The following is a 24,871-nucleotide window of genomic DNA, read 5'->3' as shown; positions in this document are numbered from 1 at the left end:
CTCTCCCTGAGTTGAAACATACAAATACACACACGTATGTCAAAAACATTCAAGAACATATCAGGCTACAAGAATTTACAGGAAATATTTGTATATTTTACAGCAAATATTTGTACACCCCTCAGAATTTTCATTTCTGTTGAGTAAACTATTAGTGGCAATTTTTCAGCACGTGCTGGACACTCAGTCCTCATTTTCGCTAGTCACTGATACTGTATAAGAAATATATTCTGGTATTGTAGTTCTGTGTGTAGGACTATTAGCATAGGTTGCCGTAAAGATGAGCTGGAGTTGACTAAGGACTGTTGAGGCAATTTTGTTGCAGACAATGTAGCTTAAACTCAACATTAAGAGGAATGCATATTTAGTAAGTTAGGTATTTGGCTGTGGAGCAGAACACAATTCCACAGTGTGTCTTGCAGGAGAACAGCCAACTTGTGTAGCCTTTGGTTACACAAGGACACCCCAAAATAAGGAAATAGCAAACCTTCTGAGTACTCTGTACCGAGAAAACTATGGAACGGCCACTAGAAGTAAGAATCATTAATATTATCAATATTGTCCAGAATTAACCCATCTCTCCTCCCCCATTAAAGACTTCTGTCGTCAGAAAGCAGACGCAAAACAAAAGCTTGTGATTAATTTCCAGTGATGACTCATTAAAAACATTTGAAATGCAAAATGGATAAGTAGGGAAAATTATATGCTATGACAAACATGTCCTTCATCACTTTGACGGAGAATCTGGAAAAATGTGATAAACATATTGTTCAGCTTGACACTTAAGAGACCTGCTCTGTGCTCTGAATGTTGCATTTGTATCTCTCCTCAATGTGCATATATATATATATATTTATATATATAAAAAACTCTCTTCATTTGGACTTTACTTCACAACCACCTTTCTGTCAGGCTGAGAGATGATGACTGGCACAAGGTCATTCAGTTCTTTCTTGATCAAACTGGAAGCAGGCTTTCCAAATCTCAGTCTAGTACTCTTAATTACTACACTAGACTGTATCTTAAGGATCTGGCTGTCTTCCTCGCAATCTAGCACAGGATCCGGAGTCTAGTCACCTCTCGTGTTTTAAGCTTTGCCTCCACCTGTGTTCAGCTGGTATATTTGCAATTAAGTTTGAATACTGTCAAATATCAGCAAATCCCCATGACCTCCTCCTAAAGAGGAAGAAAAGCTGGCTTAGAGTGGCAAGACAAATGGGGGCTCAATTCTGCAATTAGAGAAACGTGTTCCTCCAGCAGGTAAAGTGTTTCAACTGGGCAGTCCGAGGTGGCAGAGGAGAAGGCCTCTTTGGGCAGTTAAAAAAAATGAACCAAACTAGTTCAGACCAAACTACAGCCATTTTGCTGCTGCTGCACTTTTGCTTTGGCTTAATTTAATGAAATGGAATGTCATTAAACCTTAACATATGCCCACGTCCCTACATTCGAAGCTGTAAACTTGTTCATTAATTTAATTGCACAGGCGGCTCAAAATTGGAGTGGAGGATCCACCTAATATGTTGGAGTGAGGTACCCCTCTCCACCCAGTCCAGAACATTCACCGTATACTCGTCCAACATCTTAGACTCAGTCCCAGTCTAAAGGCGTCTAGTGCTGGCAAAGGACTAATTTGGCAGGGGAAACAGTGGTATTAAAGTCTTGTTTCTTTTTGACTGCAGTTCTAAGTGGCCTCAAGAAGAGAGACAACTGCCACTTGCCCAGCAGAAACAAGAGGAAGACTAGCAAGACAACACACTTTTGAAGGCCCCTAGCTCTACTCATGGGAAGGTCTGCTGTTGTTGGTTTTCCTTTGTCTTGAGTGGAGGACAAGGGAGCATGTATGGAACGTGTTAGATGGATGGTAAGGATGTGTACAGGAATTTATTGTATTTGTTCTGTTTAAACATAAGCTGCCTTGAGCAAGCAGTCTTCATTAAACAGTAGTTAGATAACCATCTGTCAAGGAGGCTCTGGGGTAGATTTCTTGCACTTACAGGAGGTTGGGTTAGATTATCCATTCTCAACCTTTTTTTTATTTTTTATTTTTGCCGTGACCATAAAAATATGAAAAAAAAATTATAGGTCAACTCAGAATTGTCTAAGACGCTTAATGAACCTTATAAGGTGGTGTGTGAAGACTTGTTTCCTGTCTGTGGCCCCCTTCAAGTGTTCCAGGACCACCACCACCCGGGGGGGGCATATGGCCCTCATTGATAATGGCGGGCTTAGATGACCCTTGGAGCCCCTATCCAACACTTCAAACAAACATACTGTACTGCAGAATTCTTTGATTCAGTATCATACTTTGCCTGTGGAAGCTGAACTGTAAAGAGCTATTAGCGTTCTTGTCATGACCTACGTGGGGAGTTCACTTATGTCCCTTCTCTTCAACGGCACAAGAGGCAGAGAGTGCAATGAAAGTATCGTTGTTTGGGGACTCTTTTTGTTGGGTGAGGATAAATGGGCCAATTTGTGCAATCAAAAGCACTGTAGATAGAAATGACAGATAATGGTGCCAGGAAACCATGCAAGATCACACAGGCCATGTTTACTTTCAAAAAAAAAAAAAAAATTGAGTTTCGCCAACCAATCCTTGTCAGCTAGATTCAGCCAGGAGAGACCTACACTGACAAGAGGAAACTTAAAAGCCAAAGCCACACACTACCGCGAACAGGAGAAATTGTTTTTATTTTTTTTCTTATCCTTCAGTTAATACCAAACCACTGGAATTCATAGTTGGAAATAATTTAAGACAGAAGGCACAGAAGAACAAACCCAATAAGATAATCTACAATAGTATAGAAAGGGGGTGGGGGTGGGAAGATGTGCATGGTGGGAAAGAAATAAAGGAATCTAGTCTGAAGAAATATATAAACAGAATGAGCTTATATGACCAGAGATTGGAAGGGTCGGACATAAAATCTACAGTACCCCTTGCACTCCCGGATCATGTATTGAGAGCAAAAAATGATGTGTTTTTTTCCAGAGCTTGTAAAAGTTATTCTTTTGGACCACGTCTTCTAGATTACTTCACCTGACATTCAAGCCAAAATGTTGCTCATCCTTTTCCCACCTTGGAAACGGTTTCTGAGTTGTATATTTCAATATAACATGTATGCTTATTCCATTTTTGCAGGTGAGAATGAAAAATGTGTAGAATCCACAACACCACCACCCCCACCTTGAGCAGGATTACAAGATTTTTTTTTGTACTTTTTGCACTTAGCAGTTTTTTAAAAAAGAAATTAACAGAAGTGTTTTTTGCACAAAAGTATACTTTGCATAAAAAACTTCTGTAAAAAAAAAACTTATATTGTTTGAAAGATACAGAGGAGGGGAAGGATCTGTATTCAATCATCCCAGAGTTCAGGACATGTAATAATGGACTCAAGTTACAGGATGCCAGAATTTGGCTGAATATCAGGGGAAAAAACTCTTTAATATTAGACAGTATGACAGTGGAACCAATTTTCTTGGGAAGTGGTGAGTGCTCCAGCGTTGAGCAGAAAGTTGGACTCCATGGCTGTTATAGGCTTCTTCCAACTCAATTATTCTGATTTTCTAATTGTGAAATACAAGGTGCTTTGTGCAAAACACAAGTGTGACGACTCAAAAGCAATGCAAAGAGGAGGAAGAAAATTACGTTAGTATGTAATGAGTAAGTTTCAAGTTACTTTTTAGTATAACTTTTAAAGGGCATTTTTAGAGGCATTTTGGCTTTTCTAAAAGGATGTGAGCAATGAGAACAATTTGCTTTGGTAAACAGCATTCAGATCTATGGCCCACAATGGTAGTTCAATAGTGCTGTGAGCTTTTTTGATGACACACTGGCATTGCCAGAACCACAATAGATCTCTTCTTCCTCCTCCTCCTCCTCCCACTCCCATTCTTGTGATTTGCTATGTGCACAGGATCCTGAGATTCACCTTGCCTTCAAGAAATTCTCTAGTCTTATCAAGGAAGAGGCCCTTCAGCAATTTGGGAGAAGTTACGTAAACAAGTGGAAAAACCTGCACAGATGGCATCATTAAAGCAGAGACGGAGAAACATCTGTTTTTTGGAGTATGATTCCCAGAATGCCCAGCTTGGTTGAAACAAATGTTGTGGGCAGTGGGATTCTGAGAGTTGTATTAGCATCTCATTGGGTAAGTCCATGAAAAACCTTGCAACAGTAGCTCCTCTCTCTTTCCATTCACCAAAATGCTTGCGGAACAAGAAGGCCTATCACAAGCAGTGTGTGTGTGATCCAGCACAGGACTCAGCTTGTCAGAGAAAATGTTCCACAGCACCAACCCCCCCATGCAAACCTAAATAGTACTTTCGAGCTAAGCCTGTGCATGGATCCGAGGAACCACTGGAGGTCTGATTCAACTGATACATTCCTTTCCCAAATGGATATCTTCACCACAGCTAGGAAAAGTTGTTTTTTTTTTTCAGACTATAATTCCCACAATCCCTAGCCAGCAAACTAACTGGGCATACTTGCTGAGGGATAATAAGACTTGTAATTCTGAACAGTCCCCCCCCCCCACCTTTCAAGCTCCAGTTATAATGCAGTAGTGTACAATGCGGATGTACAGGACAAACACAAAAACTTTCACATCCTACAGGGAACATAACCTTTTTCTCTGATTTTTTTCTTTTTGGTTGAGAACCCTCTTTTTTTAATAGAAAAGGCTTGTAATTTTTAATTGTATTTTTTTTTTTTAAAAAAATGACATGCTGTAGTATGGCATTGCTTTCTAAGAGGGCAAGGAGGAAAACGGGACCAACCTGAACCATGGATATATATTAAACTAGCTAATGAAATACATTCTCTGATCATTAATAACTAGCATTATTGTATAGAAATCATAAAATTCATCAAACTATCTGGGATTTGGTTGCATTTTCAACTAAGCAAAACTTCTGATACAAGTTTGGCTCTAGTTCAGAACAAACATTATGGGTGCCTTCTGAAAGGCCGGAGCTTGGAAGAATTATTTCCAGTTTTTGAGACGACAACTTCCACAACACTCCCGGCTAGCCTCTACCCACTAGGCACCCACTGGCTGGGTGTTCTTGAGAGCTCTAATCTGAACAAGGAAGAATACCAAGTTCTGCAAATCGATACCCATTCCATCCAGGTTGCAGACCAGCTGAAACACATGACACTGTCCATTTGGCTTAGACGTACGACTGCAAGTAAACAAGCTAGCAGTTGTCAACTCATGCGACTGGCGATTAACGAAGAAAATGCTTCTGCAAACATGGCAGAATTGTTTCAGCATTTTATGTGAAGGCATCTGGGCTTTTGTCAGCAGATGACAGGACAAGCAGCAAAATATGCAGTTTTCCCCCCTCTCAGTTTTGGGTGTGGGGGGAAAAGAGACTCTCTCTCCCCTTTGGGATTCCTGAAACTGATAACCAGCAGTCCTACCAAAAGGTTGGTTTTCTTTTTCTTAAATTACTTCTTGCGTTTTGCATACATACACAATAGAGTCAAGAGAGAGCACAGACAGCTGCAATATAAACTGTAAAAATGGTTCTTAGAAAAAAAACGACTCATCAAAATTCTTACATAGTAAAACATTCACTTTGGAACAGTAGTATCAGTAAATTACTAACATTGCAGATCAATTAAAGATCATTTCCAAATTCATTTTCTTTCTGTTGTTCCCAGCATAGCAAGTAATCACACCACCTTATGTTTTTACTATAGGATACAAACTCCTTTATACACTAAATTCATTTCCCCTCCCCCAAAAGAAACAGTTCAATTATTGCACTTCATTAGGAAAACAAAAACAAACCCAGTCTTTAGTCCTAGTTATTCAATGCACATGGCCTGCAAATAAAACTAGGAGATGAAAACAATTTCTGACCACAAGACAGACCCTTGGATGGTAATGTAAAAATGTGGCACGTGAATATGAAAAAGGTTTGCAACGATCTACTTTTTAAAAAATTGTACTGAAAACGAAAGGGAGAAACAGCTGGAACTGCCAACAAGGCTGTTTTGGGGGAAATGGAAACTTGACTATATCTAGATTATCATTCCATTCCACTTTTCAGAAACTGCTAAGGACAAATTAAAATTACACCAATTAGGCTAATTTTGCCAGGATGCTACTAGCCTGGAAAAGTTTTGGCTCTGCCTACTTTAGTAAACAGAAACGTTGTGGCATACCCTGTACTCCTGAAACAAGGAACATTCTGTCGCAGAACAGCCACTTATATATAATGACTGCACCAGCACCTATCTAAACAGGGCACTGGAAGCCATCCAATGCCTCCATGAAGGAGCTGTACCACTTCTGGATATCCTGTGACAGTCCTGCACTCCAAACATCGGTGTTGGGCACTGAATTTAACACTGTCACCACTTCAGTTGAAGAAAGCTAAGTTTCTAGCCCTTAAGGTTAAAGACCAACATCTGGACAAGTAAGGATTTATTAGTGTTTAAGGTAACTTTTGGTAGAAAGGGACTGAACAGAATCTCCAGGGCCAAAGATCTGGGGAATTATGAAAAACTTCCTTCAGAGCAAGAGACATTTTCTTTCTTTCCTTATTTTTGGTGAGTTATTGCTTTCAAGCACTGAACAGGTCAGTAGACAAAAGAGGGGGACAAAATACTAGTATATGTCAGTTCTTATCTCCAGTAACTAAGCCTTAGGGGAGGTATTGGAAAGACACCCATACAAAACTGGGGAGACACTCAAAAGCATCATCATGGGGGGGGGAAAGGGTGTAGCCATCAAAGAGAGTCTGAAGTATCAAACTGGGACCCCCTGGAGGCCCAGATTCAGCCCTAGTTCCTGAGGTCTGAGACTTTATGGTACTGCATGGTTCCATGACTTACTCTACAACTACCGCAGCAGAATAAATTATGCAAAATACAGATGTACTTGCAGTTTTTCATAATTTATTAGGTTACAGGATTTGGATTTCCTTTATAAGAAAGAATACACAACCTCACCCATTGCACAGCACAGATTATGCAGGGAGGAATCCACGTTGTTATGCACAGACTGGTTGTGCACTTGTGCATGCCAGGTGCCGTAACACTGAGTGCAGCCACAGCCTTGGGACTGTTGCCGACACTGTTGCTGGATAATATGGTGGGTGCTCTTACAAAGTTGCTGTCATGCTCGACAAGGAAACACAGGACTGCCAACTAGACGAAGGTAGGGGTACATTGAGACCCTGCATTCTTGACATGGTATCTGCTATAGTACATGCTTTGGCAGGTCAGTGGCCATAACATGGGGCAATGTTCACCTTAATGACTCCCCACTCCTTTTTGGGAAAGGTTCCCATGCCTACAATGCCATTTCCTGATGACACCGATAGCTGGCTGTTGGGTGGAATCATTCCATACAATGGGGGAAACCTACAAGGTCTATTCTTCTCATGTGCAACAATTGTTATGATGGTGGTTGCCACTTGGGATTGTTTCCTCAAGCTTCCATGTAGCAGACACAGTGCATGGCATTGCCCCCACCTCCAAAGGGAATGTGAGGGACAGCGACAACTTCTGGGAGCACTCCCTTGTGGAATAGTAACATCAGGAGTGTACTGTAGCAACACAAGAGGTGCTTTCAGACGTTTCCCTCCCAAACAAAGGTGGCTACAAATCTGGAGTGGAAAATACCTTACAGAATGGCAACCATTATTTATGGGTGCTGGAGCTACCACTGAAGTTACGGCATGTCAGATGCTTGTGAAACCTTCACCCCTGCTCTCGGATCCTACTCATATATGTGGATCACTTCCTAACCGCAGAGGAACATCTGGCATACCTGCCTGTTAGCATACTGATTAGGTGCAAAGAAACACTACCACTTCCTAGATCATAGTTGGCTTGTGACTGGGCAGCCCCAACCCCAGAAATACTGGGGGGGAAGCACCGCTTCTTACTTGCTCCCCAAGTCTCCCTATCCTTGAGAACCCTGACTTCTTTAAGCACCCCCAGATCACAAAGTGTGCAGGTGTAGATGGATGATCCGAGTGTCAGCATGTGAAAAATGATGCAGAAGCACAAGAACTATGGGAAGACGGTGGCTGTTTCAAGATGGAATGACAACACGTAATGACGTTGAGAACCTTCATCTCCCAGGTAGCAGTTTTTGGCCCAGCTTTATTACCAGCTGCAACAGTAGTAGAAAAGAAAAGAAAATACAGCTTGCTTGAGGATTTTGAACCAGCCATTTAGAAAAAACTAAGCTGCTTGAACCAAAATGGTGTCATTATGCACGTCTATACTAGACTTCCTGGCCAGCAGATAACTGTCAACGTGACTTTGCTTCTTTGCTCCTTCAGCATAGGAACCAGTGCTGAGTGGCTCATGCCCACGGTTGAAAGTCCATTGACCGCAACAATCATATCACCACATCTAGGGAGAGAAACAGAGAGTGGGGAAAGCCCATGAAGTTCAGTAAAATGAAAAATGTTACAGCATCCAAAAATGTTGCAGCATAATTCCCTAATGGAATTATGCTCTGTGGCTGGATTAATCCATCCAGAGAACATCTGATCAGAGAGCAAGAAACCTATCATTCTCCATATACAGTTGAACTACTGTACATTATAACTACTGACCATGGTAACTAAAGTTGATGGCAGCTGGAATCCATCAATATCTGGACAGCCACCAATTCCCCTCTTTTGGTTTAGCTGTAAGCGTTTTTAACATGAGTTAACAAATTAAAAATTCAGATTAAAAATTAATCTGAATGTATTTGCACTGGTGGCTGGGGGATCATGGATGTTATATCCCAACACAGACTCAGGAAGAATGGCATGGAAAGAATATTTGAATTGCTTGAAAAGGTTAAGCCTGACTAACCTCTCAGTGGGCAGAATCCAATTGGGAATTTATGCTGGTGTAATTCTGTAAATTATAGCAGTGAGTTGTCACTAACTAAGCTGTTGTCACTTTCATTCTTGGATACATGCCAATTGTGTGATGCATGCAAAAGCAATGAGTGCTGCTCATATACCGCCCCAGAGCACTCAAAGAACTCTCTGGGTGGTTTACAATTATATTAGGCAGGCCACACATTGTGCACACACCCTGCAACCTGAGTGCTCAATTTACCAACCTTGGAAGGATGGCAGGCTGATTGAACCTTGAAACAGCTACCTGGGATTGAACCTGGGTTGTGAGCAGAATTTTGGTTGCAGTACTGCAGTTTAACCACTGCACCGAGACTCCTCGTGTAATTAGACCTTTGTTGGTAGATACCTCCAGCAGGATTTGGGCCATTACGTGTTAATTTCAAAGCTATTTTTAACATGGGTGCCTCACTTTAAGAACAAGAAAATAGCAACTGCTACTGTACTCTTGTGTGTCATAAAAACAATGTTACTTTCGTAAAATGCAATGGTATCTATCATTGTCAGAGGCAAAACAGCCAATCCCCCACCCCCAAAGATATGGAGACTAGAATTCAGCTGTGCAATTTTAATGTGATGATGTCATCAGCTGCAGCCTTCTGGGGAGAATGAGGGAGGTGCTTAAAAATGGCTGTCGCCAGTCCTGATCTCAGAGTTCCCCCCAGAGTTCCCTCCTCCATTCTGTAGCTTCCAAAAGCTTCCTCATGATGAAGGAGATTGCTGAGGCCTGGTAGGGGCATAGAGAGCTTTTAATTCCCCTGTAATGGCTGTGGGAGATGTCACCATCACAGTCGCTGTCCATGGACAGGGTGATGCTCACCCACAGAGGGAGGGCCCACGGATGCCTAGTGGCCACAAAAGTTACAAGCTCCTTCTGGAGCAAAAGCCGCCTAATGCCACTGTGCACCAGTTGCAGGTGGAAAAACACTGGCAGGAAAGTTAGTCATGTATTGCTTATGGCAATCTTGGACGCATTGATGCAATGTGCTGGACGACAGAGTGCTTTGGCCTCATCCAGCAGGGTTCTGTTTATGTTTATCCTAAGCCTGGCCAACCTTGGAGCCAGAGAGTGCGTGTCAGTCTCAGTGATGAATATTTAACCCACCAGTCCCTTCTGTTTATTAAAATAAGGCTCTGGATCCTAAACACAAAGAAAGCCCAAAAAATTCCTGTTGCATGATTCAGAGTTTGGAAATGTACATGCTGGCATAAGCATAGTGTCTTCGGAATTGTGATGCAATGTGTGTGTGTGTGTGTGTGTGTGTGTGTGTGTGTGTGTGTGTGTGTGTGTGTGTGTGTGTGTGTGTGTGTGTGTGTGTGTGTGTGTGTGTGTGTGTGTGTGTGTGTGTGTGTGTGTGTGTGTGTGTGTGTGTGTGTGTGTGTGTGTGTGTTGGCCATCAAACAACATACTACCATGTTTCCCCGAAAATAAGACAGGGTCTTCTATCAATTTTTGCTCCAAAAATGCATTAGGGCTTATTTTCAGGGGATTTTTTTTCATGTACAACAATCTACATTGATTCAAATACAGTCATGTCATCTTCTTCTGGTTGCTGCACGATGGTGGAGGGCAGGGTTTCACTTAACTGGGGCTTATTTTTGGGATAAGACTTATATTACGAGCATCCTGAAAAATCATACTAGGGGTTATTTTCAGGTTAGGTCATATTTTGGGGAAAACAGGGTATCCCATAGATTTATATATTTTATTATAAGCTTTGTTACATTATATCACATTACATTCCTTATATCTATGCATCTATCTATCCAAGTACACTGCAGAAAAAAGGGTGATCACACGTCAATAAATGTGCCATGACAACATTATAAATTTGCATAATAACACATTTAGATCACAAACATGTACATTGTCTGGACAATGAATTTTTAGATTCACATACTTTGAATGTATTCTTGCATTGAGCAGGGAGTTGGACTTGATGGCTTTATAGGCCCCTTCCAACTTCACTTTTCTATGATCCTTTATTAAGTCTGGCTATTGCACCTCCTTGTTTCAGACGCATATGAAAACAGGAAAATAGTATAGCTTACTTGAGTCTTCCATCGAAATACGCTGGTGTTCCCAGAACAATCGTTTTTATGAAGAAAGGCTGGTTTGTGTGATTTTCCTCATAGCCCCCAACAATGCTAAAGCCCCAGCTTGCTAAATTGCTCCTCCGTAGAACTACATCATGGCAGCTATGCAGGCAGCTAAGGAAAGAGGAGGGGGGGGGAAGGATAACCCATATTTTTTGTAGTCAGTGCTTCAAAGGCTTGCAATAAAACTGTCCACACCCACCTGCATGTGTAAATTCAATCATGATCAAAGCTCAAAAAAAGCTACTTTTGGGAGGATATGACTCCCAGAACTCTTCAACCAGAAAATTATTAAATAATTTAGAAAAAAAAACCCAAACAAACAGAAAACAGTAATCATTTCTATGTGGCCACACCAGGTCTTCACAATTCTCTAAGGTAAGTAACCAGTCAGTTGAACAGGAAAGAGGAATGATTTAATCAAGGTTAAATAGTCCACAAAGCTACTGTTCAGATAGCAATTTACTTTTACAACTTACTTTAAAAACTGATCTTTATTTTGTGCAATAGATTTCCATTTTAACTTATTTTCCCTTTGCTTTTTTAAAAAAATCTCTTTAAAACACTCTGCTGACTCATCCTAGTGTTCTACAATCAAAGCTAAAGAGAAGCATTGCTCTCTCAGTTTCTTGCAACACTGGTAAAAAATTAGAACACTGGGGAGAAAATTATCATTGGTTAAAAAAAAATTAAAATAACTCATTTGGAATCTAGGGCGGGGGAAATCAGGATTCTCCCTCCCCCTCCCCCGCTTTTATTCTCATAAGAATTGTGTAGCATATGACAGGTTGAGAGAAAAGAGTGCCCATCTCAAAGTTACTCAGTTAGTTTCATGGCACAGTGGAATCTGGACCACGGACTTCCAAGTTCTAGCCCAATATTCAAACCATTTATACCATACTAGTTCTCCAGTGGCATCAAATCATATTAAAGACTTGGGAAATACATAAAATGTTACAGTGACTCAACTAGGAAATGAACTGAAGGGTATTCAAAAACCAACCAAAATAAATACCTCCAGAAAACCACAAATGAGCCTGTTAGGTGTTTAGCTGTTTTACAAGCCCTACCTTGGGAGTCCAAGCCACATCACCCATGACGGCGACCAGCTGGCATCGTATTCATTTTCACTGATGGTGCTGGGCTGCTCCTCCATTGCCTGGGGCTGCTCTTCTGCGATCTGAACCTCCAAGGCTTTGAGGGCAACCACCGAGGAGGCCGCGCTGGCTTTCAGCATGGCCACGGCCTCGCTGTGACTTAAGTTGGTCAGATCAATGCCATTAATATTCATCAGAACATCACCTAGGGAGAAAGTAAATGGTCCATAAACTCATGACTTCAATATGGAGATACATCACGGTGCTGTTTTCTCCTTCTAACTGGAATCTGCAACCTAGAAGCTGGTGTAGATAGTACTGCAAGGGCAAACACGGTGTCCTGCAGCATCCTGCTAGCAACGATACCCAGACTTGCATTCCTGGACTTGAAAACTACATTTCTCAGGTGCTATCCACAAGCAATATCACCCAAGCTTGTATTTCTGAGCTGCAGTGTCAGGGACCCCTGATGAAACGATGTTTCCCAGGAGCTATCTGTAAGCAAAGTAACCTAAGCTTGCGTATTTCTTGGGTGCAGTATGAATAACCTTTGAGGAAAACTATATTATCCATGAGCTGTTTGTAGGCAATGTTCCCTTAGTTGTATTTCTGGGCTAAAGTGTCTTTGAGAAAACAGCTTCTACCAGGGTCCCAATGGCAGTGATGTAAGGAAGTTGACCAGGAAGCAGTGGGGCAGAGGACTGCAGAAGGGGAAGAGGTAAAGTTTGGGTATTCAGAGGGATGGAATAAGCTTAATGCAGCCTGGCCTGGAAATAAGCAGTTACAGTTGTGCCCTGCTTAACAATTACCCCGTATAATGACGAATCCACTTCAGGACGATGTTTTTGCGATCGCAATTGTGATTGCAAAATGATGTTTTAATGGGTTTTTTTTCACTTTGCGACAATCGTTTCCCTGCTTCGGGAACCGATTCTTCACGATCAAAACAGCTGACTGTCGGGTTTTCAACATGGGCGCCGGCTGCTCAAAATGGCTCCCTGCTGTGTTTTTGGACAGATTCCTCGCTTTACAGGCAGTGAAAATGGCCGCCCCTATGGAGGATCTTCGCTGGACGGTGAGTTATTCAGCCCTTTGGAACGCATTGAACGGTTTTCAATGCGTTTCAATGGGCTTTTTTATTTCGCTTTATGACGTTTTTGCTCTACAGTGATTTCGCTGGAACGAATTAATGTCGTCAAGCGAGGCACCACTGTATTTTCATTGGAATGAGCAAAAAAGCAAAAAGCAAAGTGTGCTGCTTATATACTGCCCCATCGTGCTGAGAGCACTCTCTGGGCGGTTTACAATTTAATTAGGCTGGCTACACATTACCCACCCAGCCCCACCCCCCAGCAAGCTGGGCGCTCAATTTACCAACTTTGGAAGGCTGGATGAATGTGGGTTGTGAGCAGAGTTTGGCCTGCAGTACCGCCATTTAACCACTGAGTCATGAGGAATGAAGTGAGGAAATGGTCCATCTTTTTACTAAGCTGATCCTATTTAAGCTTGGAGGATCTTGCTTGCCACTAGATCATATCATGCAAACCCAATCTGCTAAATTTCCAGTCAACTCTAAGAGAGATTATGTATTTTTATGCTTGCGCCACTGTTGGTGACTATGCAAAATACGAACAATTCATCTCTAGCACTGAACAGCTCCTTGTCTTTTGCCCATGACAAGCAAATCTAGAAGAAGTGGCAAGATATACAGACACATGCTTATTTTTGTACAATTCAACCACAGAATATGGCTTTTCAGGGCATGGGGGGACGTTCTTGGCCCTAAATCCCACCTCTTGCTGCAACATATAAACAATTGTGAATATGGCCATCAGCTTTACAGGTGTGCAGAATATGCCTGGAAAGGAAATGTTGATGGTGCTGGATAAGAAAAGTGATTGCTATGCCCACTATTTGTACCCTTCAAGCTTTAACGTGAAGCTCAGAACACTTGAGGGGGACCAGAGTTTGCAGATGTTACATTTTACAGTGGTTTTTCTGGTGGGGCAACAGCTCAGGACCACAAACAGTGGTGTTCCTTCATTTGAAGGACAAAGGACACTCATTTGATGACCAAGATTTTAGACCAAGATAGGTTTGAGAGAGGGGTTAGGAAAGGTATACATGTGCATATAGATAATCCCTCACTCAACAGGTGTGGAGGTCTTAGATGCAGTCTGTCTCCTATTTATCATGCTGCTCTTTCATCCATCCCCAGAAAGATAAGGACCACATACACCAGAAAGACCACTGTTAATGACTGTTAACGACCCATGACAATGAGTGGAGAAGGACGCAAAAATGGGATTATCCCTCACCCCCAGTCCTTTCTCCTTCTAAGGAGCCTATTCAGACCAGGGGGAAGTGAAACCAATGTGGAGGATATATCAGGGATCTCCTACCAACTCTCTTCAGACTCAAGAAGCTACTTGGATGAGTAGCAAAATGTTTCAACCTAAGAAGAAAGAAGTCCAATTGCCATGACTCAGCTTCCAGATAACCACGCCTGGATGACTGAGAATCTTCACAGATATATTGCTAAACAACTTTTAATGATGTTAACCACCAATTTACTCATTTAGTCATTGTTTTCAGCTTTAAATATTGTATTTCATTGTTGTAAACCACCTTGAGTCCTTTATAAAGAGAAAGGTGGGGTAAAAATATTTTAAATAAATAATTTTCTTTTGAAAAATACTGTATACTGGAGAGAGATCTCAACCTACTTTCTATCCACCCCTGCTTTACCATAATGTACAAGTACAAGGGGTATATTTGTATAATGATTACACAAATTTTTGCAGGGAAACCAGATTCACACTGTACGGTAAGGCCCCATCCGTTGGAACCTCTCTTATCTAAACCCTGTGGCAATGGAAAAGGGAAACAAGTCAGGTGAAGGGTGCTCCCCATGCATTTCATTGGGGTCTATGTGAGACTGAGTGCTTCCTGCCAAGAAGGCATCTCATAGGTTCATTCCACTCCCACCTCTTTTGATCCGTCCGTCTCTCGCCAGGCAGCCATGAGGTTGCACACTGGTCACAAAGATGGGCAGCTCTCCACTTTTGCTTCCTCGGCCTCCTGCCACTGTCATGCCAAGGGACTCGTGAGGCTCTTTCTTCACCATTATGTGCTTCTCTTGGCAAGTGACACACTGGGAAAGGTCCTGGAAACAGGTATTCAGTGTTATTCTTATCTTTTAGGCAGACAGTCAAGTCAGGCTGATCTGAAAACCATGTAGGGACACATAAACGTATGGCCTCTTCCTTCACTTCTTCTCTACCACCAATAATAACAGAGATCCTGATTACCTTCATCAACTTTCTCGGAGTAAGCTCCCATCACTTGCCCCAGCTCCTGCCAGCCTAGCAGTTTAAAAGCATGTAAAATGTGAGTAGGTAAATAGGTACCACCACGGTGGGAAGGTAACAGCATTCTGTGTCTAGTCGCGCTGGCCACGTGACCATGGAAACTGTCTACAGACAAACGCTGGCTCTATGGCTTGGAGACGGGGATGAGCACCGCGCCCTAGAGTCGGGCATGACTGGACTAAATGTCAAGGGGAACCTTTACCTTTATCTAAATAAGTCAGCCAATGAATAAAAAAAAGGATAATCAGTGTCATTGACCGACACCACTCAGGTGTTCATCAATCATCCATCCTATCCAGTGGATGAAAAAACAACAGCAAGCCATCCAACCATAGTACCAAGCCTGGTTCCCCTTTGATCCAGCAGCTTACCCTGTGCGGGCTGGGCCTATTGCTGTGATAAAGCTGATGCGACTGGTGCTGGCTGAAGGGATGACTGCCTCCGCCGTCTCTTAAGATGCTCACCATTTGGGACTTGGCTGGCCTGGAAATGGCCAGACTTACTCGCTCCCCACTAGCCTGCAGAATAGAAATGGAAGATGGGGACAGGGAGTGCAATCAGCCTTCCAGCTCATACAGCAGATACCCATGAGAACCAAAACTCAGTCAAAATATTCAGCAAGCTTAGTTCTTCAGGTAATAATCACAATAGTCTGAAACTGGACTAAAATGCACAAATTAATTTAGTTTCCAGTTTGCAGAATGTTTGCTGCAGACACACTCAATCCTCAGGCCTCCTTTGTTAGGTGCCAATGTATTTATAGTTCCTCAGTCCTCAGGAACTATAAATATACTGGCACCTAACAAAGGAAGGGCCTGTTTGAGGCGGACAGGTCAGCTGGTTAAGTTCTCCTTGGCCTTTTTTCCCAAGGGTATGGAGGGCATCTCCATAAGCCTTTTAACAGGCAGCATTCCCTTCTTACATAGAATTTACCAAGACATGGAAGGTTTCTCAACTTGCACAGACAGTGAACATTGAAATGCGCCACATACGCCAGCTAGGAAGTTTTGATATGAGAAGCTGTGCTACTCCTTACAGGCAAGTACAGAGTCTCTACGGTGGAAGACCAGAAGAAGCACATGCAAGTGTATCCAATACAGTGGTGCCTCGCTTAATAATTACCTTGTTAAACGATGAAACCGCTTGACGATGAGGTTTTTGCGATCGCTTTTGTGATCGCAAAACAATTTTTTAATGGGCAAAATTCACTTCCCGATTATTGGTTCCCTGCTTCAGGAACCGATTCTTCACATTATGACGATCAAAACAGCTGATTGTTGGGTTTCAAATGGCCGCCTGCTGTGCTTTAGTATGGATTTTTCACTGCACAGGCATCGGAAAATGGCCGCCCTATGGAGGATCTTCGCTGGACGCTGAGGTATTTAGCCCAATGGAATGCATTGAGCAGTTTCCAGTGTGTTTCAATGGGCTTTTTTATTTCGCTTGACGAGGATTTCGCTTGACAAGGACTTTGCTGAAATGGATTATCCTCGTCAAGCGAGGCACCACTGTATATAGCAGATGACACGTTGAAATGTTTTCTCTAAACTGAGACTGTAGGGCTGAAATAGGGGGAAGTCAACCCGTCATTCCAGGGTCCCCTTTTTCTCCCGCTGCAGGACCCTCTGGGGACTACTCTAGGGCCTCCAAATGACAAAACTCTTTTTAAAAATCACATGTGACTTTAAAAAATGAGCAACTGCTAAAACATGGAAAGGGGGCGTACTTTGTTTTAAGGGAGAATTATGGTCCCTGGACACCCCAGAGGGACCTGAGGCACATATAAAGAGCCTTGAGATGCTCCATGTAGCCAGTGGTTCCCAACCTCAGGCCCAACAAGCATGGCTCAGGTTGGCATAGGCTGGCACTGTCATAAAGCGTATCTCATTCCTGATGCATCAAGCAGGAGGGTTGAATTATGTGACACACCAAGAGGGGTAAATCAAGCCGGTGCCCTCCAGATGTTTTAAATAACTCGTATCACCTGCAGGAAGCCTGATCAATGGCCAGGAATAATGGAAGTTATTTCAAACATCTGGAGAGGGCAGTCATGAAAGAACATGGTTTATTTTTAAGAACAGATTTTCTTTTCTTTGAAACTGGAATGTTAACCTGCAGATTAGAACTTCCAGGAGGGATCTCCTCTCCAAAATCATAGGGAAAAATCCATACTAAAAAGTAAATGGGGTTGAGAGGGTCCCCCCCCCCCACTTTTTTCTAGTGTGGAGAGGATCCCTTGCAAGCAACAGCTATGTACAACCCTGCAGTGCATGCCAGGATCTGAGTTTAGCTCTCCCAGCCCCAGAAAGTAGTAGAGAGGTCAGCAAATGATTGTGACTGCCTCCCTCTCCAAGGGACCAACTTCAGGTGTACCTGGATAATCTGTGCCGCCAACTCCGGTGTGCCATGCTTCAGGTCATGCCCATTGATGGCTAGCACCTTGTCGTTGCTACAGAGCCTGCCATCCTGAGCCGCCAAGCCCCCTTCCAAAAGGTCAAGTATGAACACCCCAGGCTCATCTGTTCTGCGCACCAGTTTAATGCCCAGCTGCTCACTGGAGTCCCGTTTGTGCAGGGTCACGTGGAAACTATCTTCTCGCTGGGGAGGGCTGTCGCTGTGGTTGTGAGTCCGGCCCCCGAACCGCCTCTCTCGGAGGACAGTGAGGTGGAGCACAGAACAAGGCTGGGAAAGGATGGCTCTGGCATTGTTGTGAGACACGTTGCTGATATCAACATTATTGACCTGAAAAACAAGAAGCAGAAAAGGACTAGTGGAATTTGCAACAAGAGGGTAATGTATTCGCGAAGGCTTTCACGGCCAGGATCTAATGGTTGTTGTGGGTTTTTTGGGCTCTTTGGCCGTGTTCCGAAGGTTGTTCTTCCTAACGTTTTGCCAGTCTCTGTGGCCGACATCTTCAGAGGACAGCACTCTGAGAGAGCACTAACATCACAAAATACAGATTCAAACCCAGATCTTTATGAATCAAACACTTAAAGCTCATGTTTGAATCTACTAGTTTTGGTTTCTTTTAAAACTTGTAAGTTCTTTCCACCGCACTATCACCTAAAAAATATAGCTTGCTAAATTCCCATCAAAAGTGAACTGAAACATTTGTATATTCTCGGCCATTGGTAGTCATGGGCACATGATGTATCTTTTACCTTTCCTATCGCTATCTCTGGCTGCTCAACAGCATTTCGCCCAAAAAGCAAAGAGAGGAGCACTAGAAGCTCTTGAAGCATGCAAGGCAATTATAAGATAGCTACCAGCAGGTTGGGGTCCTCCATATGAGTAATCAACCTGGGCAATTCATGTCTGCAAGGTCCCTGGATCCCAACTTCTCAAATAGGCTTCCCCAAATCTTGCATCTCCTTCTAAGCCCCGACAGACTTAAAAAGACAGCCTGTTCTCCCTTGAATGTGCAGCAGCAAGCAAGAGCCACGTTTAGCTTAGCTTGCTCTTGAGATGGTTAAGATAAAGGAGGCAAGAGATGTGAACCAGTCTGCATACCAAAGGGAAGGAGGCAGCAGATTTAGAGGAAAAGTCATAAGAATGTAATAACATAAGAAGAGCCTTGCTGAATCAGGCTTCTAGTCCAGCTTCCTGTATCTCACATGTGCCTCTGGGAGCACATGAGACAACTAGATACCGGTCTCCTGATACCCCTGCCCTGCATCTGTTATTTGGAAGTACCTCCATTCTAAGCCTGGAGATTATACATCCCCATCATGGCTTGTAACCTGTGATGGACCTTTCCTCCAGGAATCTGTCCAATCCCCTTTTCAAGGCATCTATGCTAGATGTCATCACCATGTCTTGTGGCAAGGAGTTCCACAGACTAACAGCACACTGGATAAATAAATATTTTCTTTTGTCTGTTCTCACTCTCCCAACACTCCATTGGAGTGGATGTCCCCTGGTTCTGGTATTGTGTGAGAGGGAAAAGAGCTTCCCTCTATCCACTTTCTCCATCCCCTGCATAATTTTATATGTCTCAACCATGTCCCCCCTCAGGTGCCTTTTTTCTAGACTAAAGAGCCCCAAACGCTGTAGCCTTTCCTCTTGAGGGAGGTGCCCCAGCCCAGTCATCATTTTAGTCGCTCTCTTCTGCATTTTTTCCAGTTCCACAATGTCTTTTTTGAAGTGTGGCAACCAGAACTGTATGCAATACTCCAGGAGCTGCTTACCAGTGTTTTGTACAATGGCATTATAATGTTGGCCATTTTATTTTCAATCTCCATTTTAATGATCCTTAGCATGGAATTGGTCTTCTTCACTGCTGCCGCATACTGGGTTGAGACTTTCATTGAGCTGTCCACCAGCACACCAAAAATCTCTTTCCTGATCCATCATGAACAGCTCAAAACCCATTAGCTGATAAATAAAGTTTTTAATTTTTTGCCACAATATGCATTACTTTACATGTTTTTATACTGAAACACATTTGCCATTTTGTAGCCCATTCTCCCAGTTTGGAGAGATTCTTCTGGAGCTCTTCACAGTCCCTTCTGGCCTTCACCATCCGGAAAAGTTTCATATCATCTGCAACTTGGCCACCTCACTGCTCTGTTTCCTGATTCTCAGCCAGTTCTCAGTCCATAAGAGGACCTACCACCTTATCCCCTGAAGTGATCAACAATAATCCACGCCACTGCACTCAGTTTATGATAAGATCCAAAAACAAAACAAAAAACAAAAAAAACAACCCTCTCAGGACACTAAAAGCTACCAAGAACAGAAAGCATTCCACATCATTCACAAAACAAAGACAGAACAATTAGCCTGACTTCCCTTGTTCAGAAAGATGTGACGGACCAGAAGCAGTTATTGGATGCAAAACTCCCAGAGCCACATAAATCACCGGTATTGATACTGAAATAGTAAATCTTGTTTTGTCTGATTAATAATGTTTTCCCAACCAGAAACTGCTGTGCCAACATTTGCCCGGAGCAGAGATGCCCAATCAGGAAATTGTGACTCCCACTCACAGTGCCTTCTTCTCTTGCTACTCACTTGATGTGATGCTGCACAGTCCAGGCTATGGACACATTCAGTCAAGAAGAATATATAATTGGGTACCTACCTGCAGTATTTGATCTCCAGCAAGGAGCCTTCCATCTCTGGCAATAATCCCATCTCGATACACTTCTTGAATAACAATGTTGATCAAAGGTGTTTCATTGCCACCCACGATGCTAATGCCCAGCTCAATGTAAGGATTGGATCGATGAATTTCAATGGTGGTGATTTCACCTTCTGGCAAGCTTGGCGGGTGATGGGTTGCTGCCCAGTTTGAAAAGAAAAACAATACATAACCCCTAAATAGGCTTTCCCCCCACAAAACCAAAGGGACAGTTGGACAAGAAACAAAAGGACATTGGATTTCATAATGGATATCAAATAAATAAATTAAATTAAAAGCTCATGCAACTTGTGATCTGCCAAGCGAAATGCTGGTACTAGAGATGTAAAATTTCCAAAAATTACAATTTTTTCCAGGGGAAAAAAAGTTACCACCCCTTTTTTATTGGGAAACATTTGAAATGTTTAATGCGCTAACATTCAAGTGATTTACAGTATGGATCAACAGGGCCAGTCCTGCCATAAGGCAGAGTGAAGGAATTGTCTCAGGTGGCAGATACTGGGAAGCAGCAGCTGCAACCTCCATCCTGAACTCTCTGGTTACTTCCTCGTGTTAGAGGACAGAACTGTGTGTACCACACAATCTGTCCTGCTCACATTATATTAGAGCACTTCCCTCAAGTGCAGCGCAGGCCATTGTTCCATCACCTACAGTGGTGCCTCGCTAGACAGTTACGCTGCATGACAGTTTTTTCGCTAGACATTGACTTTTTGCGATCGCTATAGCGATTCGCAAAACAGTGATTCCTATGGTGGAATTTCGCTGGACAATGTTTGGTCCCTGCTTCGCAAACCGATTTTCGCTAGACGATTTTGACAGCTCCCTCCGCGCTCGCAAAACAGGTGTTTTCGGGACCTAAGCTTCGCAAGACAGCTATTTAAACAGCTGATCGGAGGTTTGCAAAGCGGCTTTCCTCTGGCCGATATTCGCTAGACAACGACGATTCTTCCCCATTGGAATGCATTAAACAGGTTTCAGTGCATTCCAATGGGGAAATGCTTTTTGCTAGACAATGATTTCGTTAAACAGCTATTTCAGTGGAATGGGTTATCATTGTCTAGCGAGGCACCGCTGTATCTTGCTGTAAAATGCAATTGTCAGTTTTGTTTGTACATGAAATTGGAGGGCAAAGGCATCTTGATTTCTGCCTTGGATAGGAAACTCTTTGGATTTGCCTTGTGTACCAATAGTGTCTCACAGAGGAAGAACTACCTGATCTAGTGATACTAAATGCAACCTGAAAGCCAAGGTGCTTCACTGAGGAAAAACCAGGGTTGGGGTAGTGGTGGAAATGGCTCCAGTATCCTTGTATTATATAAGCAAACCTTGGATAATGAAATGGCCGTAGGCCAAGTTGTGCAAGAGGAGGCATTTCTCCAACTTGCCATCGAGTAGCCAAGAGATGAACAGAGATCATGTAGTTCATCTAGATTAGGGTGGGCAACCCAACAGCCTGTAGGCCCTCATTTTGCAGCTGCAGACATTCCCATCCACTGGAAAAAATGTTTCTCAGAAAAGGGAAGCTTCCACTCTGGAAATCATCAGGAGAACAGTTCTCTACAACAGTGGTCCCCAACCTTGGGCCTCCAGATGTTTTTGGACTTCAACTCCCAGAAATCCTGACCAGCAGAGGTGGTGGTGAAGGCTTCTGGGAGTTGTAGTCCAAGAACATCTGGAGGCCCAAGGTTGGGGACCACTGCTCCTACAACAAAGCACAGAGCCTTCCTTCAGACTGTCTCTGTGTGAGGTGTGATTCTCCCCTCCCCAAAAAACAAAACAAAACCTGGAAGTAAACCTCAACTTCAGTTTGGGCAAAAAGGCCCTCTCCCAATTTCTGAACTGGATGTGGCCTGCGTCTAGTCCTGGCTGGGGGCGCTGAAGCTGTATATCCTTGAGATTAATCAACAGATAACAGGAAAAAGATACAAAGAGCAAACAGATAAGATACTTTCTGGCCCAATTCTGGGTGAGTTACAAAATGAGTCCCTTTCTCAGGGAAAAAGGCAGGGCAAAAATCAATTGAATGAATGAATGAGACTGAAACTCTAAACATTCAAAATAGCACTGCCACCATTCAGAGATGTGCACAAATACTGTACATGGCTAACATCTGAAATTCCAGCAGAATCAAGAAAAGTTACTGTCTTCTACTCTTACTTCTAGAATCCTTCAACCAGCATAGCTATGACTAGGTGAGGAATTCTGGGAGTTGAGGTCCTAAAGAATAAATATTTCAAGAGATGAACAGGTCACCAGGGGAAATACTTTTATTCTTGAGAGCTCAATCCAATAAAGCCACTAATGCCACTGGATGTCCCTTAAAGTAGGTTTCGTCTCTCAGTCTTCTTTCCTGGCCATCATTTGAACTCTAAGTAGTTTAGTGAACTGATTAATTAGATGTATAAATTAAAATGGTTATCTGGACTGCTTAAAATAGTGCACCAATTAAGCTGGCAGATGGTGCTTCAAGCCTGTTACTTCTATTTTCTTAAAGTAATCAAAACATGGAAGGCTTGAACGCCTGGAAAATTAAAGATTTGTTACACACATACAATCAAGTCTCAAAGAATCCAAAAGCTATTTCACTGTCTTGTTGGTTATGTGTGTTGTCATATCACCTCTGACTTATAGCAACCCTATGAATGAGCAATCTCTAAAATGTCCTGTCCTCAAAAGCCCTGCTCAGCTCTTGTTGACTCAAGCCTATGGCTTCTTTTAGGGAATCAGTCCATTTCATATTTGGGGTCTTCCTCTTTTCCTGCTGCTTTCCACCTTTCCCAGCATTATTGTTTTTTCCAGAGAATCCTGCCTTCTTATGATGTGCCTGAAGTAAGACAGACTCAGACTTCAGTATTTTTGCCTCTAGAGATAGTTGATCTAGGGCCCAATGGCTTGTCTTTCTGGCAGTCCAGGGTATCCACAACAATCTCCCCCAGCACATTTCAAGGCCTTTGCTGTTTTAGTTGTTATTGTTAAAAAGCAACCCTGTTTCCCCAAAGTAGCTAAAACAGACACTTTGGGTTCTTTCAAGAAGGAGGACAAAGCTAAGGAGAAGGAGAAGGTTATAAGCCATTAGTCAGTGGTACAAAACACACACCCCTTCTGTTTGTTTGGCAACTCAACATTCACGACAGAACATGAGCGGGCAACAAAGAATACAACATAAGGCAGCACTTGAACTATGTGATGCTATCACTCATTAAGTTACAACAGTAATATACTGCAATGCTCCCTTGTCTTCCCTGGAAAAACAAAATAATTAATTCTAAGTAACTAGCTATTTGTAACTCATTACTTTCAGCTTTGGTCTGTAGCCGTATCTAGTTCACAAGATTGTTGTGAGCAGAAGATTGCTGAGCACTAATGAGAAAACATAAATATTTGGAAAAAAAGTGATGACTCACTTGCAAGAAAGAATAAAATCTCCCTTTAAAACATCCCAAGGTTTAAGACAGGTGGGTCAAACAGTGTGTCAAAACAGAAATAGAACATACTGTCAGCTCCCATGTTCTCCTCGAAGGCAGGGTTATCAAGGCCAGATTCATCTGTCCACACTGGAACAGTTGCTGATGTGAGGTTCTGCTCCACTGGTGCTGCTCCCGTCCCAGAATGCTCTGCATCAGGAGACTGGGAACTTGGGCGATCCAGCATGCTGTTCTCATTCTCACTCTCTGCATCTCCCTGTAATTTGCTGTTTTTCCTTCTCTCCAATGCAGCTCTTCGATGGGAAGCCCCAGGACACCTAGGAGATTACATGCAACCATGTCTTTACAAAAACAGGGAACATAACAACAAGCCTGAACACAATTAAAACGTCTTACTGCTCCAAATGTACAATCCAGTATAGCTTTCCCCAATGTACAGTCGTGCCCCGCTTAATGATTACCCCGTATAACGACAAATCCGCTTCACGGCGATGTTTTTGCGATTGCAATTGCGATAGCAAAACGATATTTTAAATGTTTTTTTTTTTTCACTTTGCGAAGATCGGTTCCCTGCTTTGGGAACCAATTCTTCACATTACGACAATCAAAACAGCTGATTGTCGGGTTTTCAAAATGGCCACCAGGTGCTCAAAATGGCTCCCTGTTGTGTTTTTGGATGGATTCTTCGCTCTACAGACAGCGAAAATGGCCGCTTATGCAAACTTTCACAAGAAGCCCATGTTTAACCTTGGCACCCAATCACAAAACAAACATGCAAAATACAGGAAGTGAGAAAAGGTCATGCTGTTATAATCACATATCCTTTAATACTTCAGGGAGCTCTGCTTCTAAATGCAAAGC

The 24,871-nt window shown here is 42.7% G+C and overlaps 1 protein-coding gene across 9 annotated transcripts in view; it reads right to left on the bottom strand.

The window, feature by feature from the left end:
• Positions 1–6,884: 6,884 nt before the first annotated feature.
• LNX2 (ligand of numb-protein X 2) overlaps positions 6,885–24,871 on the bottom strand; it is an 83,629-nt gene continuing 65,642 nt past the window's right edge. For 6 of the 9 annotated variants that reach the window (XM_072993731.2, XM_072993732.2, XM_072993730.2 and 3 more), the window contains 8 exons: positions 24,080–24,327; positions 20,526–20,725; positions 17,816–18,184; positions 15,814–15,960; positions 15,060–15,237; positions 12,045–12,276; positions 10,930–11,088; positions 6,885–8,374 (listed from right to left, as the gene is read on the bottom strand). In XM_072993731.2, the coding sequence (XP_072849832.2) occupies positions 8,239–8,374; positions 10,930–11,088; positions 12,045–12,276; positions 15,060–15,237; positions 15,814–15,960; positions 17,816–18,184; positions 20,526–20,725; positions 24,080–24,327 (1,669 nt within the window). In that variant the 3' untranslated portion in view covers positions 6,885–8,238. Of the gene's footprint in view, positions 8,375–10,929; positions 11,089–12,044; positions 12,277–15,059; positions 15,238–15,813; positions 15,961–17,815; positions 18,185–20,525; positions 20,726–24,075; positions 24,328–24,871 lie in introns of all 9 variants that reach the window. The other 3 variants (XM_078390008.1, XM_078390009.1, XM_072993735.2) reach the window with 2 other exon arrangements.

Source organism: Pogona vitticeps, chromosome 3, assembly GCF_051106095.1.
Source record: "Pogona vitticeps strain Pit_001003342236 chromosome 3, PviZW2.1, whole genome shotgun sequence".
Lineage (NCBI taxonomy): Eukaryota > Metazoa > Chordata > Lepidosauria > Squamata > Agamidae > Pogona > Pogona vitticeps.
This window is presented reverse-complemented; position numbering and strand designations above follow the sequence as displayed.